At 39.1% G+C, this 17,579-nt stretch overlaps 1 protein-coding gene across 5 annotated transcripts in view; it reads right to left on the bottom strand.

Moving 5' to 3' along the window:
• igsf9bb (immunoglobulin superfamily, member 9Bb) overlaps positions 1–17,579 on the bottom strand; it is a 152,031-nt gene that overhangs the window by 45,615 nt on the left and 88,837 nt on the right. For all 5 annotated transcript variants that reach the window (XM_084941544.1, XM_084941546.1, XM_084941545.1 and 2 more), the window contains exons 13-14: positions 7,095–7,270; positions 4,794–5,020 (exon numbers count right to left, since the gene is read on the bottom strand). In XM_084941544.1, the coding sequence (XP_084797670.1) occupies positions 4,794–5,020; positions 7,095–7,270 (403 nt within the window). The remainder of the gene's footprint in view (positions 1–4,793; positions 5,021–7,094; positions 7,271–17,579) is intronic.

Raw genomic sequence — 17,579 nt, 5'->3', positions numbered from 1 at the left:
TGTGTTGTTGGTTTTCCCTCAATTTCTGAGTCGACAAGCGCCTTTGTTACTGGGACCAGTAATTTTAAGAAAGGCCCCCATTAGAACCCATGAGAAATGCAAGAAATGCATTATTGCTCAGTCTGCAATATCTTTCCCAGAACAAACACCAATTGCAAATAACATACTAAAAATAAACCTGAAAAATCTGTTTAGAACAGCGTACTATGTTGCAAAGAGTAAACTACCACTGGCAAAATTTAGCAGTCTTTGCAAACTTCAAAAAGCAAATGGCCTCGATCTTGGTTCCACTTGCCTCTTAGCCGTGACTTCAGTGGAAATTTCAAATTCAGTATCTGACACAGACTGATTCATGTCCTACACAGTTCTTACAAGTTCATAGAAATTTCTGTTCAATTAGAACCAAGTATTTGAGTTGATGATTGTAATTTTTATACAATGTTGTAATTTGTGTTTCAACAATTTTTTGATTAATGTTTTGTTTCCGTTACAATATTATACATTAAAGTATAATATTGTAACGGAAACAAAACAGGAAACAAAACATCAATCAAAAAATTGCTCTCTTTTTTATTCGGGCTACTTAAATTTATTTTGGGCTACCAAAAACTGAAGAGTCCCTGCCCGAAGGGCTACCGGGGATTTTGAAATTTTGCGAGCCCTGACTTCTCTAAAAATCAGCTACAACATTACACCAGCCCATCCAATCATGTGCACAGACGCACTGCACAGTGTTTATTAACCATTTACAAAGTTTCATCAAGATCAGCTGCAGTGTTCTAACAGCCGTCTAGTTAATTATTTACAAGCCAGTTATTAGCACATAAATATGCAGTGCACTGAGTTGTCAGCTCAGTTATGAAAACAGATTGAGGATTTAGTTGAGGTGCAGCAAATATCCACTTTAAAACATACACACATATGTGAGGAACCAAAGAGAGCTTCCATTCTGGTCCCATGACCTAAAAAATGCAGTGAATTTCCAACAGAAAAGTTACACAAGCTAGGTGTGATGTGTGCATCTGTGAGACTGAGAGCTGGAGAGAAGAGTATGTGTGGGTGTTTGCTGTGCAATGGAAGTAGAGATAAAAGCATCTGCATGGAGCTGGAAGTGGTGGTTAGATTAAAGAAAGACATTTGAAAGTGTCGTGGCAGGAGTATTAGCAGACAGGCGGAAGAGTTGAAATGCTGCGAAAAAAGCAACATGCCAGAGCTCATACATCAACAGTGATATACCATTTGTTATAATGTCTCTAGGAAATGTACTGTGTTCTATTAAAAAGCACAAATTAATAAATTATAATGACACAGTGTATTCCATTCTTATTATTTTCATACTCATGACCCTTACATACCCACATAGGTAGAAGCATGTGCGTGTGTGTGTGTGTGTGTGTGTGTGTGTGTGCCAAATCAACTACGGAAAAAGACAATTTATGTTTACCCCACAGTAAAACTTGCACAGACAGATAGCGAGCCAAGTCAGCTGTGCATACCTGTGTTGTTACTATGACAACCAAACTGGCTATGACAGGGGATCTTCAGAAGCCACCCTGGCAACATAGGCCTATAGCAACCTAACTAAGGGATGGTTCAGGATTACTTGATCCAGTCCTAACTATGAGCTTTGTCAAAAAGGAAAGTGTGAAGCCTAGTCTGAGAAGGCTACTGTCTCACCACCCTGTTGCTGGGCATTAGGGGGAAAAAATTCTATTACAGTTATTTTTTTTCATTGGATTCAATGTGTTTCTCAGCTCTGTCAAGCTTAAAGGGCCCTTTTTACTCCTTCATGATGATATAAGGCAGGGGTGTCGAACTCCAGGCCTCGAGGGCCGGTGTCCTGCAGGTTTTAGATCTCACCCTGGGTCAACACACCTGAATCAAATGATTAGTTAATTCCCAGGCCTCTAGAGAAATTCAAGACATATTGAGGAGGTCATTTAGCCATTTGAATCAGCTGTAATGGATCAAGGACACATCTAAAACCTGCAGGACACCGGCCCTCGAGGCCTGGAGTTCAACACCTGTGATATAAGCAGGGCTCTAGACTAACTTTTTGCCATGGGCGTACCAGTACGCCTAGGCGCACACAAATTTTATAATAATTTATATAATATAATGTGTTTTTCTGGATACACTGTGCTTTTTCAGCATTCAAAGATTGATGACACCGTGTCAGAGCACTGGCTATGAATTTCAGAACGATCAGGCCTTAACTTAACAGAAAAGTTAGCAATAGTTCTTTTCCTATTACAGCTACATCCACTTCTGTCGTGCCTAGGCTGCTCACTAGGGCTGGGTATCATCACTGATTTCTATAATCCATTCGATTCCGGTTTTCAAAGTCCCGATTCGATTCAACTTAGCCTCAGACAGTCAGAAATATTATAATTCTGATCATTTATCAGTACTGACTTCATCAGAATTGTGAACATCACAGCAGATGCCTTTGTGTGAAAGTAACTGAGAATAAAACACAGAAAAACATGAAGGAGATTTTCCTGGTCTGGCTTTTTATAGCAGATAACCTTAAAAATATTCTACAATGTTCTGCATATAAAGTTTAAATTTCTTCAGTATTGAACAACAGAAAAAATAGGCTTTCTTGTCCGAGGTCATTTAAGTGAAAAAAAGAAAAAGAAAAGAAAAAGACAGCAGCCGACAGCGCTGTAAACAACGGTAGACTGGTGGGTAATAAGTGAATGAATAATACAGAAAACAGAGATTGGAGACGGGAAACTGTTCTTGAAGTACAGAGAGAGATAGAGAGAGAGCTAGCTGTGCATGGAGTGTGATTTTAATAGTCGTGGAAGCAAAACAGCAAAATTCATGACGACATTGATCAAATGTGAAGCGCAGTTTGCTGCTTCTTTTGCTGCTGGCTCGGTGAATTTTGGTTGGAGAGAGACAAAACCTGCAGCTCAGAATCAGCGCAAAAAGACGTAAACACAGCGCGGACCGGACGCATCAGAATCACTAAGCTCCAACAGCGTGTCCGTCTACGGGCCGTCGGGTGAGAAAGCCGAGAAAGACAAAGTTGATTCTGATTCTGGTGTTTACGTCTTTGTGTGGAATCCGTGTACCTGCTCTCATTTGCTGTTTGGTTGTTGTTGAAATGGTTTTGTGAGCTTTAATCTGAGAATCTGGCGTTTCTGGCAAAACACAGTTATATTTAAAAGTCGATTCAGGATTTAATGAATTGATATCGCTTTATTCAAGCTACTCACCTCCCACTTCCACCTGCACTTTCAACTGGACCACGGCCAATCAGAGAGGTCCCGCCCCTTACTATCTCTGATTGGTTTAGTCCACGATAGGGGCAAAATGTGTGTCTGTTGTTGACCACAGGGAAGGTTGCAGATTTTTTTTTTTTTTTTGCTACCCGAACAGTTGGTCGCACAGGTGCAACCAAATTTTTTTTTTTAGTCGCACCACTGAAAAATTTGGTCACATTTGCGACCAAATTGGTCGCACTCTAGAGCCCTGATAAGGTATTTAAAAAAATTAACATAGGTATAAATAATAAACAAAAATCTTAGTTCTGACTAGACAAAAGCTTCAAATATCATAGAAGAACAAAAGCAAAATGGAAACCTAAATAACAGACATAAATAGAAAATAATGTCTCAAAAATATAATAGAATTTTTTTTTGTTGAGATTCAATTATTTAGTCATAATTTAGGTATTTCAATTCTTTTATTTTTTAGCATAGTTTGATCGTAAGATCATAAGATTATATTAGACTAATACAGATATTATTATATTATATTATTAGCTGGTACTAGTTGCTCCGCATGGTTTACAAAGCATCTTATTTACCTTAACATCGAACGTGAAATGTCTCCACATGTCTACTCTTCTCTTCCTCTCGAGCGTTAATGTTTTGTTTGTTTTTTATGTGAAACGGGGAGCCAGCTGAGTCCTCTCCCGCCCTGTTTCTCAGCAGCAGATCAAACCTTACTGTACGAGGAGACTACTTCTGATTGGATCACTTGCAAGCTCGTTCCACCTTTCTCCACAGTTAATTACTTGTGATTGGATCTTGTCTCTTCAGAATATTTTCATTTTGTTTTTATTTGTTGATGAAAGTGTCAGTGCCTTTCATCATCATTTTTGTCCTTGTGCATTTGTTTTTATTTAGTTATCGTCTTGTTTTTGTCAGCAAAACTATGATGAAAATTACTAGTCAATAAAATTGAAATAGGAGCTGGTTTCCTCAAAAGATTACATTGATATCTCATTGATATCTCAAGGCTATACATCCCATTTTGCTTTTGGAAACACTAAAAATCCCAAGCTGTACTGTGAGGTCTCTGAGATATGCTGGAGAATATTTCTTTCTTGTTGGTGTTGGTGAATAACTGCTGTGCTATAAAACAAAACTTTAACCTCTTAAGACCCTAACTCTTTCATGGCATGGCATACATTTTTAATTTCTCTTTGCAATTGTGACTTTATAGTGTTCTATAGAACACTATAAAGTCACAATTGAGCAATGATGTGCAAAACTCTTTATTTGGTGTCTGAACACAGCAGCATTTTTCCTGAGTACAAAAACAAAATGAGAAAGAACAATTGTTCCCGTTTGAGCAATATGGCTCCTTTGAAAGCCATCTGAAAGAGAAAAATTTAGTACTGTGGTCAAGGCAACCCAAAATGTGATGCCCCCATATGTGCATGCCAGGTCCCAGGAGGTTAAGGTCTTTCACCTTCCTCCATGTCTCAAGCAACCTCTTAGCTTGGAAAGACGCAAGTCTGGTTTTAAACTTCCATTTTGCGTTCAGGCTTTTACCTGGATGAGATCTCGGGCAACCAACTCTGTCTCCCCTGCAGGAATGCTGTCGTCCAAGACCTCCCATCGCTCCCCCAGGCGAAACTCCATGACATAATGCTGGATAGGTGCTGTGTGATTGGCAGGCGGAATCCAGGTGAGCAGGACTCCCTGCTGCGTGCGATTGGCTGTGAGGCACCGTGGTGGGGTAAGCAGCACCAATGGTTCAGGGGTACTTGTAGGAAATACTGGAAGAGAATTTTAGAGTTGAAAATGTCTGTTAAAGATTCAGTTATCTTGAGCAAGTAGCAAGTGTCCATTGGCAGGATAAAAGTGAATCAGCTCCCCTCTACACACTGACACTATCACACATTTAAATCTAACTGTGACTATACATGTAACAATAATGGTGATGCATTATATCAAAGCCACCACATACATCACATTTATAAGCATTTTATTCTGGTAGCATATATGTCAGTCACAACTTAGCATTTTTTGCTAGCACTCTTATAACATTTTCATCTTTAAGGTATGCTAAATTTAATCGAGCCTTGCTAAACTGCTATTGGGCCTTTGAGCGGTTGCACTGTATACACTACAGAGGAATTTTGTTGAGTCAGATTATCTTTTAGCATTAGTGTAAATTCATACATTTTGTTTTTATTGTATTTTAAGTTAATCTGGGTTAAAAGTAACTTTTGTTGTACCACCTAAAACGTGAATTTTTTGACTTGAATTTATGAAGTGGTTAATCGTGAACAAGAAAGAACTAAACTAGACTGGTAGTTATACAGCACTTTTCTATTCATCATGTCTATTTATCTATACCTACTTTAACCACTCACACTCCAGCAGATGACCAGGGGGTAATACGGTTCAGTATACTGCTCAAGGATACTTTGAAACCTGGAGTGCAGGAGGATCAATTCACTTTCAACTGGAAGACCTACTAGGCGACCTACTACCTGATCCACACCTGCACTAATAACAGTTCACTCTGTTCATTTAACAAAACTTTTAAAGACACAAAACTAGCAAGTTAGCAAACATCTGATTGTGGAACATTTGGCAAATCTAACAGACTATTTCATTTTCATAGATCATAATCTTTGAAATTTTGTGTTTATTATCTCTCTTAATTTGAGTGCCTCGTACGCTCATATGATCAGGTGAAAAATAAAGTAAAGGCTTTACATCCGATCAAATGAATGTTATTTAGAATTGTAGCTTACATATGAAAATGTAACCAGCATTTGTAAACATTTTGACCTACCAATTTATTCGTTAAAATATTTACAGCCATGCTTTCAAACTCGTTCACTAACTTCGGTGGTAAAAACGTGAATAGTTAACTAATGATGTTTCCAACATATCTATTAGTTCTACTTTTTCCAAAGACGCCATTGTAAGCTGATTGTCATTTAGATTTAAAAAGTTTAAAAGTAAACATTTCTTAACAAAGGTCAGCAAATGAACCACTGAGCTGGTGACTGTTGGTTTAACCTTCAGGTCTGTGAGATACTAGAAGTTAGTTCTATGTATTGGTGTAACGACACAAAACTGATCCTGACTGTGTTTCGATTAAAGTGTTTCTTTGCACATGATGGTTAAATATGGTACTAAATATATCACACTAGTGTTTTTATTTGAAATGATGGGGAGTTGGCTGTTTTCTGTGTATAGAAGACACAGTAGCATTTTTTTTTTTAATTCAGTTTCAACTCAGCTTCGGAAGATAAGAGGTAATAACTATGTACCTCACTTCATATTCAATTTAACTAACTAGCCAGCAATTCACTTTATTATTCACTGAGACAAAAGTATTCTGGGAAAATTTAACTAATTCTTAAATGAAAAAAACATTTAAACATTTAAACAACATTTCATGAATAAAAGTGATATGAAAATGCAAAGATATCACTATTCCTTTAGTCTGTGAAAGATCACACGACCAGCACTCACACAGAGAGTGTTGTTTGGCCTCCCCGGAGCCGATGTGTGAGTTGTTAACTTGTTAGACTTTATTTACAGCACAGATCCTCCTGAAATTACTTCTCTACTACTGTAGTGTGATGTTTAATTGGAAGAACATTTAAGAAGTGCCTTTTTGTGCCTTTTAATGATAAATATTAGAATGCAAATTAAGATCAATATAATTTAAAATAGCCTACTACCTTTCTAACACTTGCATGAAATGAAAAACATGTCCGGATGATTTTTCTAAGTTCAGTGTTTTTTGCAGCTCTCTCTACTTGCCTGCCAAAGCTGTTTTATTATTGGATCCTTTCCTCCTGGTTAAGCAGTAGTGGGTGTACTCACCTAGTGTGTTCACAGTGACAACCTCGCTGAAGGGGCCTGTGCCAAGCTTGTTTTGGGCCAGGACGCTAAACTGGTATGTTGTCTCTGGCTCTAAGCCGGGCACCACCATCCAGTCGTGGCCTCCAGGCACAGGTATGGAAAGCCAGTCATACGGACCTAAACGCTCCCTCTTCAGCCTGCACAGGAGTCATGATGAGATGCAGGTACACAGACAGGAAAAATATTGAAGAAATAAATCAGGAGGTGAGAGGAAGACTTTTTTAAATCTTTCGGACAAAATGGACATTGATTTACAACAGTTACAACTATATTCAAGTCTTTTCTCAGCACCAGTTTCATCACACAGTGTAGCACATTATAATGATTTATCATAATGTAATTTATTTGATCTCAAACCTAAATTCAACATTGCATAGGTTAATTGTATGGATCTGAATTGAATTGAATGTACCACATATTTTATTTCATTGTTCACAACACAGTTTTGACTTGATGGTATTAAGCCCATGCCGAGCTCAGCTTTGCAGTTTGCTGTTTGCCCATGCCACACATTCAGCTGTGCCTCATCAATCAAATCAAGCAGACAACTGTACGCAAACAAAAACAGCAACAACCTTCAGTCTAAAGCACTGCGATAATAAAACTTTACAATCAGCTCTCAGGTACCAAGAAATTAAGTAACTTTCTTTAACACATTAACTACAACCTCGTTTCCAAAAAAAGCTGAAACACTGTGAGAAATGAAAATAACATCACAGTATACAAATTTATAAATAATTTATATTTAAGTGAATATATTTTTAAATAAATGCTATGTGGTTAAAATACAACAGAAGCAACATATTAAAATCTTGAAATGTGTCTACATGTTGAAAAATATATGCTTATTTTGTACCTGATGACAGCAACACATTTAAAACAGTTAGAATGGGCCACGTTTAGCACTGTGTAGCATCATCTCTTCTTTTACCAATGGTAAACATTTAAGAACATAGGAGCATAATTATTATGATTTTAAAGTCTCATTCTTGCTTGTTGTAGGATCTCCGCTGCTCAGTACTGTGATTTAGGGTCTCCTTTTTTGGGTGAAAATAAATGCTGCTCCAAAACCCGTACATATCATTCAGTGTTAATGGTTTATCCACAGAGGAAAATTCACCCATGGTAACTAATACATAGCACTGCAACTGCAAATTATAAACTGTATGACAGTGACATCATGGTCTCTATTTTAGCCTTGCAGGACGAGGTCTGCATAATTTCCATAACTCCCCTGTGGTCATGCAGACCACAAAACTGTTTTGCAGTTTCTGTCAGTCCACCTTAGTGCTGTCAAGAAGTATTTGCCAACTTCTTGATTTTGTAGTTTTTATCAATGGGATAATAACAATCATCATCTCAAATGACAAATGTTTGGAGGCGCTTGCTGAAGCTGACGGAAATGACATAAGGGAATGTACAAAGAAGAGGAAAAACCTGAGAGACCTATATTACACACACACACACACACACACACATATATATATGTATATATATATATATATATATATATATATATATATATATATACACATATATATATATATGTATATATATATATTCCCTTGAAAAACAAAGGGTGGGGACGACAAGGCAATTAACACCTAATGCACCAGACATAAGCATAAATGCTGGTAATGACAACTTACATATGTTATGCTATAAACCTTTCCTGCAGAAGTCCATATGGAGCCTTACACATTTGAGATCATTGAGCAAATTTTAATATTAGACAAGAATAACCCGAGTAAATACAAAATGCAATTTTAAAATGATTATTGAGGAGATTATTGAGGAGAATGATTATTGAGGAGAAATGCTATCCAAACCTACCAGGCCCTAAATTTAAAGTAATTGCCCCCTAAGCCTAATAACTGCTTGTGTCTTCCTTCATAGCAAGAACTCAATCTGGTCGCGGCACATGGCCGCCCCTTCCTGAGCATGGTTCTGCTGGAGGTTTCTTCCTGTTAAAAGGGAGTTTTTCCTTCTTACTGTCGACAAAGCGCTTGTTCATAGTGAGTCATCAGTTTGTTGGGGTTTTCTCTGTTTTGTTGTAGGGTCTTTACCTTACAATACAAAGTGCCTTAAGGCAACTGTTGTTGTGATTTGGCGATATCTAAATAAAACTGAACTGAATTGAATTGCAATTAAACATTTGCAGTATGTCAAGGCTCACACTCAGATGTGAGACACTGAAGCAAAGGTTTAGCAGATTACAGCAAGCATGGAGCAGGGTATTGTAAATGGTCTGTATTTGTATAGCGCTTAATTGTCAGAGTGGAATGGGCAGTCTGGAAGGGAGATAGTCCACTTAATTCTCTCTCTCTAATTTTACAGATGACTCACTTCCAGATTCTCTCTCTGAAGGTTTCTCGAGACTGAAAGAGTGGGAAAGCTGGGTTTGTTCTAAGCCTTAGAACAAACCCAGCTTTCCTCTGTGCACTTAGAATCTAAGCCATTCCAGTCAAACGCAGTGAACACACAGAAGCCAGACAATGCTACTTCAGTAACTCCAACAATCTAGCATCAATTGAGGAATTTCTGCAGCCTTAAGTATCAGATGGGTTAACGTTCCACACAGGTGGGTTGATTGGCAAGAACTTCCAGGTGTGAAAAACCAGGAGGGTGAGAAAACCCAGAGGAATCCCGCCTCTGAAACAAACAGAGTAAACCCACGCACACACTGAAAGGAGACAGGGAGAGCGAAAAAAAAACACAAAGGAGAAGAAACGGACAGAAATGGCACACAGGAGCACCAGGAGACCGTGCCAATACCATCTGTCATGGTTCTAGGTCATTTGACCCAGCTTTTGGGGTTATGGTTTCTTTGTGTTGTAATTTTTTAGTTTTCTATTATTTAGTGTTGAGTTTATCTTTGTATTTGCTGCTATGTTTAGTTATAATTGTTTCCATGTTGTCTGGTCGAGGTGTCTCGTCTCCCCTTCCTGTTTACATGTTTTCCTCCACGTGTTTTGTTCCATGTCTCCCCTGTCTGTCATGTGCATCCATATATGCCCGTCATGTTTCGCTCCCTCTGTCAAGTGTCCCCTCTCGATCCCTCTCTCAGGCTCCTGTTGTCACAGTCTATATCTCACTATGTTTCCTGTTTTACTTTGATAGTCTTGCGTTCCATGTTCAGTGTGTGTAGTTTTGCTTCCTCTGTGGCGTTATGTTCATTTGTGTCAGCTGTGTTTCCCATGTGTTTCCACTTCCCTCGTTACCGTTCTGTGTATTTATGTTCTCTGTCTCCCTTTGTTCATTGTGAAGTCATCGGTTTACCTCCTGACGTCTCCGTGGTTCATGTTTTCAGCATGTTCAGGTTTCATGTTTTAGTTACTCCCAGTCTAGGTTTTGTTAGTTCTCGTTCTGTTTATGTTCTTGTTTGTTTTCATGTGTTTCATCTGCCTCAATAATGGCTCCACACCACAACACGCCGGCTACTCGGCCGTAACACCGCCTGCTTAATAGGAGCCTCTTAGTGCCATACTGGGTTTTTGGAATACTTTTGATGGAACTCCTTGACCAGTGAGGGATCCAAAATGGCAGACCATGGAACCCTGTGTCTTTTGTCTTGCACATAACCCCAATCAATAACTCCCAATCACCCAGGTAGGTGGGGGGGGGTTGGAAAAAGGGCACAGAGGACTGAAACAGACAGGTTTCAGCTAATGAGTTTTGGGTCTTAGGCAGTTTCAAAGAGACAGTGACAGGGTTGATTATGATCTGCTTTTTGTAGTGTAGTTGAAAGACAGTTTTTTAGATTCATCATAATTTCACACTTTTGAAGACAACCTGACTTTTTGACCTGGAAGGTACGCAGGTGCCAAAAGATGACGGCTACCCAGTCACTTGGTCTCTGTGTTCTAAGCAAGACTGCTTGGGTTGCTCTCCTTAACTAAAGACAGCGACAAAGGTGATGCTAAACAGATGGAACAGAGCTCACCTTCCTGAGATGGGACCAGTGATAGCTGGTGACTGAGGGACACCTTGAAGAGAGACCTGTAAACATGGAGGTCATGTAGTTGTGAGCACACTCTAGCCAGGGAAGTTGCAAGCTACAAGTGCACTACCCACAGAGGGTCCACTTCCAGTTCCTGGTTAATCTTTTCAGTCTGTCTGAGTTTGGAAACCAGAAGAGAAACTAACCTAGACACCAATTGCACCAATTCCAGCCTTCCAGACTCTAGAGGTGAACTGTGAGCCAAGATCAGAGACAATATCCTAAGGAATTCAGTGGTGACAGAACACATATGGTCAGTAAGTAATTGAGCAGTCACTAATGAAACAAAATAGGCAGCCTTGGAACACTGATTGACTATGGTCAGTGGCACTATGGTGTTACCTGACGAAGGAGACAGACCGGCTACAAAACCCAAGGCTCAAAAAAGACTCAATCTCCAGGGCAAGGAGTCCAACGATGCACGAATGGGCTCATACTTGGAAACTTGGAACTCTAGCAAAGAATACATGCCACGTAGCGTGACGGGAGTCAGTCATATGGCCGCTTAGAAGACAAATCCACATCCAGGGGGATAGAATTAGGCACAGATGATGCCAATGAATGATAGATTCAGGGGCGATCGTGGCTCAAGAGTTGGCAGTTCGTCTTGTGATCGGAAGGTTGCCGGTTCGAGTCCTGGCTCAGACAGTCTCAGTCATTGTGTCCTTGGGCAAGACACTTCACCTACTGCCTACTGGTGATGGCCAGAGGGGCCGATGGCGCGATATGGCAGCCTCGCTTCTGTCAATCTGCCCCAAAGCAGCTGTGGCTACAACTGTAGCTGCCTCCACCAGTGTGTGAATGTGAGAGTGAATGAATAGTGGAATTGTAGAGCGCTTTGAGGGTCTCGAAAAGCGCTATGTAAATGCAATCCATTATTAGATGTATTTTTTCATTACTTCGTTTGGCTCGTCCATAGAGACGGTTTGTGGGGAGAGGTGATCCAGGAAGGACATCAATCGAACAATCATTTTTTTCCCTTAATAAATGAAATCATTATTAAAAAAATACTGGTGGCAGCCAATGGTACTCCTCCTCCTAGCCTCCTAGTAGGTGCACATATGGTATCAATTTTAAAGATCCTACTTTTCCTTGTTCTTAAGTTATTGCATTCATAAGATTTTCAGAAAACTTGATCTCTGAAAGCTAACCTTGAGGTCAAAGTCACTGAGATTCGAACTCATCCAAGATTTCTGGTATCAATTTCTAGTCCTAAGTCACTTCCTTCTCAATGGTCACGGTTTCCTATGAGATTTTCTGTAGATTCACTTAAACTGAAGCTCCTACATCACTTCGTTTTCGAGTTATGACATTCACAAACTTGGGTGTCCACGTCACCCGCCCCATCAGCCTTTTACAGAAAAACTGCATTTTGTATTTACTCAGGCTTTCTTTGCCTAATATTAAAATTAGTTTGATGATCTTAAACACATAGGTATGTCAAGGGGAAGGGCGGAAATATCACAGCACTGTAAGTGAACCCACAAAAAAAACGTTTCATTTCCAGATCTTATTTGAACAACTTCCACCTTTGTCTGACAGAGTTTAGACTTGCATGAATGCAGCAAAACAGTGTCCATTCAGGGTTTTCAGAACCATCTCTGTGCTGACGTTTGGACCTATACTAGTACCCTAAAGTGCTTTAAACAATCAGTAAGTGTATCAGCTGTCGTGGAAAGGTTTAAAGACCCTTTTAAATGACAGCAGAAGTATAGAGGGATCTGATGCTTGTTGTCAGTATGAAGATTAATTAATATTAATTGAAGCAGCTGCCTCCTTGTTTTTATATCTGTGCTGCTCTCTGGTCTTATCACTGGGTTACTAAAGTATGATGGGTTGCGGAAAGCATGTGGGGCTTAATTTAGTCGATCCTGATCCTGTGGATGTGAACACAGCATCATAAATATCAAATGAACTTCACACCAGCAATACTGCTGATGTTTAAGCTAATGATCCCTAATAATCTTTACTTGCATATTGTGTAATTTGTGGCAAGTACAAGTAGTACTCTCGTGTTTAATCTTGTAAACACTGTGCTATAAAGAAATCCACACATATGAGGAATCCCTTCAAATTAGAGCTGGTTGTATGGAATATGGAATAAAGCACTACATTTTCCTTGACTGTCTTATTTGTTTTTCAGTGAATATGCTCCCAAACTCGTGTGTAATGACTGGAAAATTGCTTAAGAGGGATTATTCTAAATTGCACTCACCTAATTAGAGACTTCATGTGGTATTGACTTTGTCTATAAAAAGCACAGCTGAATGTTACAGTTTTTTTCTTTTACAGTGATTTTACGTGTGCCAGCAGAAGAGACTCAAAAGCTGAACACATAATACAGTCTTGCTAAACTGCCAGATAAAGATACTATCCCATCCTCTAGACAATAATATCAAAAACATGGTGCATTACTGTAAAAAGACCATGAGACCTTTCCTGAATTTTGCCTAAATCACTCACTGAATTTTTGTATATCTTGAGTAGTTTTTGTGAAACAGGTGAAAAGCTGATAGGTGACTTATAGCCTTCATTTTAGGGAATGACCAGTCTCATAGGTGCATTTCTCTAATGAAACTAATTAACCTGTTTAACAAACTATTCTTTCAATTCAGACATTAAAATGAAATCATAATTTTCAGGTAATAGTTTGATATAGAACCGTTTAAACTAGAACCATAGAACTGGAGAGGGCACCACTGCTACTCTGATAAGCAAGGCTAGTTTTTGGCAGCAGCACTATATCTGATGCTCGCTTTCTGTCTTTCACTATTTAAGTGGTGCAACAAACAACATTCTTAAATTGTTGGTGTATCAATTTTTAGTTTTAAAGTACGACAAAGTGTGGATCACATACAGGACAACGATGAATGTTAATACATTTACTGTAGAATTATATTGCTGTGGCTTCAGCATTTAGACACACCAGAGTACCGTATTTTCTGCACTATAAGGGGCAATTAAAATCCTCTAACTGTCTCAAAAATTGACAGTGCACCTTATAATCCGGTGCGCCTTATGTATGAATTCTGATTGTGCTTACTGACCTTGAACCGATTTTATGTGCTACATGGCGCTCAAGAATCTGTCAAAAAATGTTTTAGTCCGACTTTGGTAAGCTACGAAGCCGCACCGCTTGATGGATAGACTATGTGCACGTTAGCATATGCTACTTCCGGTGCGGAAACTCCTGTGGGGAGCTTTGTTTCCGGTGTCCTGTTCGCGCCTTGTTTACGGTCCAAAACAAGTTAAGCAAATGAATGAATCAAGCGGCGATTTACATTTCTATAGATGTCTTGGGCATTTACCCAATATATCTGTAAATGATGTTCATCGACTTGCCGATATTTTTTCCCCGCGCCTCGGAGCAAAAGAGAAAAGGGATTCAAATGTTATATTTCTCAGTATCTGTAAACAGCGTTCCCTCGTTTATCGTGGGTGTTATGTTCTAAAAATAACCAGCGATAGGTGAAATCAAGTAACCAACTTTATTTTTCGACGGTGCAAAACGTTTCGTGGACATCGTGGACATCTAGTACTGCACTTCAGAGTCACACTGCTAGCGATCGATGCAGCGATTCTGTACTGTACAGGAGAGACATCACGGAGGAGATCGTCTGCAGCAGGACACAATGTGACGTAAAAATAAGCATGCAAACTTGCACTAAAAAATCCACGAAACAGCGAGGTGAAAGGTGAACCACGTTATAGCGAGGGACCACTGTAATTTTGAAGGTAAGTCACAACATACCCTTCGTAAATACTAATGTACAGAAACCCTTACCAGCAATCATTCATTTTTTGTGTGGCTTTTTTTCACGGTTTGTTAACATGCTGTGTGGGTGTGTACTTGACTAGCTGATATCGACATAACGGGGAAACATCTGGTTTGACTGTTCTTCACCTGTAGTTTGAATGCTGAACATTTGCCTATTTAAATCATAAGACCAGTCACTATACACTATTCTGAATGTGGACGATGTGTCTTCTGATTTTGTAATGCAGTTCTGCTTGTGTTGAGTGATGTAAACAACTGATCGATCTAAACTCTTTAAACGTCAAAATTGATCATTAGATTTTTTATGACACAACAGTGGTGAGTGTTCCCACCTTCTGCTCTTTGTAACTTAACGCGATCTTTCCGTTTTCGAGTTTTGGACATGATTCTGGAGTATATCTTCGCAGTAGCGATTGACCGCAAAGTAAAGCTACCAGAAATGTACAACCCTACATCCGGTCTCAAACCAGGAAGTTAGCATTTTCTCGTGCACAGGGTCTATAGTTGGAGCATTATGACTACCATAGTCAGGAGCCTTGCGGAGTAATCTGGGTCCAAAACTCCGTCTTCTTCAGGTCCCAAAGTCAAACAAACACTGCAGCATCACTAAGAGTTAAAAACTGTCTAAATTCTTTCATCTTTAATAAAATGATCAGCTTTGCTGCTTTACCAGGTGTAACAATTAAGTTTAACATCCAAGCATCCATGAAAACAGAATTTAGTAAATTTAACGGAGTTAGAAGTTAGCAGGAAGTTAGCTCGCTAGTTTCCACCTAAACATGATATAGCATGTTCTGACTGAGAGATTTCTGAAAAAATTCAAACGTACAGCTCTGTTATCACTTCCAACATAAATGAAGACAGAAAACTAAACAGCAGTAATGTTTGTAGGGTTACTGAGTTGGACTAGTTGGTATATAATGATGTGCTACGTGATCGCTAGTGACACAGCTATGCTAGCATAACATAAACACAGTGAAGCTGGAGGATGAACGCTAACTTTTTTCCACTCGATAAAAGTTAACGTGAGGGTTCTCAATGGTTAGGGACAAATGCAATCGCATGGCAGGATGCTGTAAACGGACCAAACTTCAGTCAGGAGAACAACTGAGATAATCCATCCACAACACAAGGTTAGTCATTAATATACTGCAACATAGAGCAGTTGCGAGAGAATTCAACATTAATGAATCAATGGTACAGAAGTGGAGGAAGCCAGAAGAATGAGTTGAGTAAAGTTTGACATAGCTGACTGTTTTGTTTCGCTTAATCTGCCTTATAATCCTGTGCGCCTTATGATATTTTGAAAATTTTGATTTTCATTCATTTAGTTTGTTTAACATGGCTAAGTTCACATGTACCGTACAAGTTACAACAAAATGTGTAAAGTTTCTTGTCTGTGTCATCTATTCTCTTATTTATGTGGACCTTGACAGTACATATGTACCACTGGTGCTCTGCTCTCACACGAGCTTTAGCAACTTCCATTCATTTATGGGGATTTGAAATGCTGCAGCATTCTGTGAATAGTCTGCATATTTTAGACATTCACTGTGGTCAAGGAGTACATCCAAATCTCAAAATAGATGTGTTTAGTTATTTTTTTTATTTCTTCTCACATTTCTCATTCATCTTGTTATGATCCCTTTGATTTACCTCGTGACATTCATGTCTTACGTGCATCTCTAGTTTGACAATAACTGTACTTTATAAAGTAGAGATGCATCTTGAGCAACTACCAGAGTGAATTATTTTGTCTGTATCAATTTTTTGTCATTATGTTTTCAGTACATTTTGTTCAGCTGAGTTATTAATACTCTATAGCAGCGGTCCCCAACCCCCGGGCCTCGGACCGGTACCGGTCCGTGAGTCGTTTGGTACCGGGCCGCGAGAGTTTAGGCTCAGGTGTGAAATGTATGGTTTTCAGGGTTTTTATCGGTTTTCAGCGTTATTTTGTTATCGTTTTTATCGTTAACTCGGTTTTCCTGGGTCTTTTCACGTGTGTTATGAATAAATCTTCTTTTTTTCGGTACCGGTACTAGTTTTATTTTGTTGTATTTATCTGCGACACCTTAAAGGCCGGTCCGTGAAAATATTGTCGGGCATAAACCGGTCCGTGGCGCAAAAAAGGTTGGGGACCGCTGCTCTATAGTACTGGATTTAAAAAAAATCTACTTCAGTCTACCGGAGTTTCTTTGACATCTAATAACTACACAGTGTTCACATCGATCATCCAAAATGCAAATGGTTCCCTTGCAGACCTGGGTTAAAATAGCACCACATGTTCCCTGAAGAAGTTTAAACACCATAGACTTTAACATGTAGACTTTAACAACCCAGGATTAGCAGCACATCATCAACTCACTTTGTACTGCATTATACATTTTGGACATCTCAGATGTAAGAAAATATAAGAATATAAGAAAAGAAAATATTGTGATTCAAAATGTAACAGTACCTGCCATGGCTAAAATCTTGTGAGACTGAACACATATTTTTAACCCAGGCCTTTTCCCTAGTCAAGCAGTGGCAAAGCAGCAGCAGAAGCAGCAGCAGAACAGAGAAGTCTGGGTTGAGTTCAGTTTAGTTGCTGTATTTTTTGTTATTGTTTTTATTGCGTTCCTCAAGAAAATTCCAAGAGCAGAGATGAAAACTCACAGACACTGGA

The sequence above is a fragment of the Perissodus microlepis genome, chromosome 10, assembly GCF_051167445.1.
Source record: "Perissodus microlepis isolate ML-2025 ecotype Zambia chromosome 10, ASM5116744v1, whole genome shotgun sequence".
Lineage (NCBI taxonomy): Eukaryota > Metazoa > Chordata > Actinopteri > Cichliformes > Cichlidae > Perissodus > Perissodus microlepis.
Note: the sequence above shows the minus strand (reverse complement) of the source record. Positions and strands in the feature narration are given on the sequence as shown.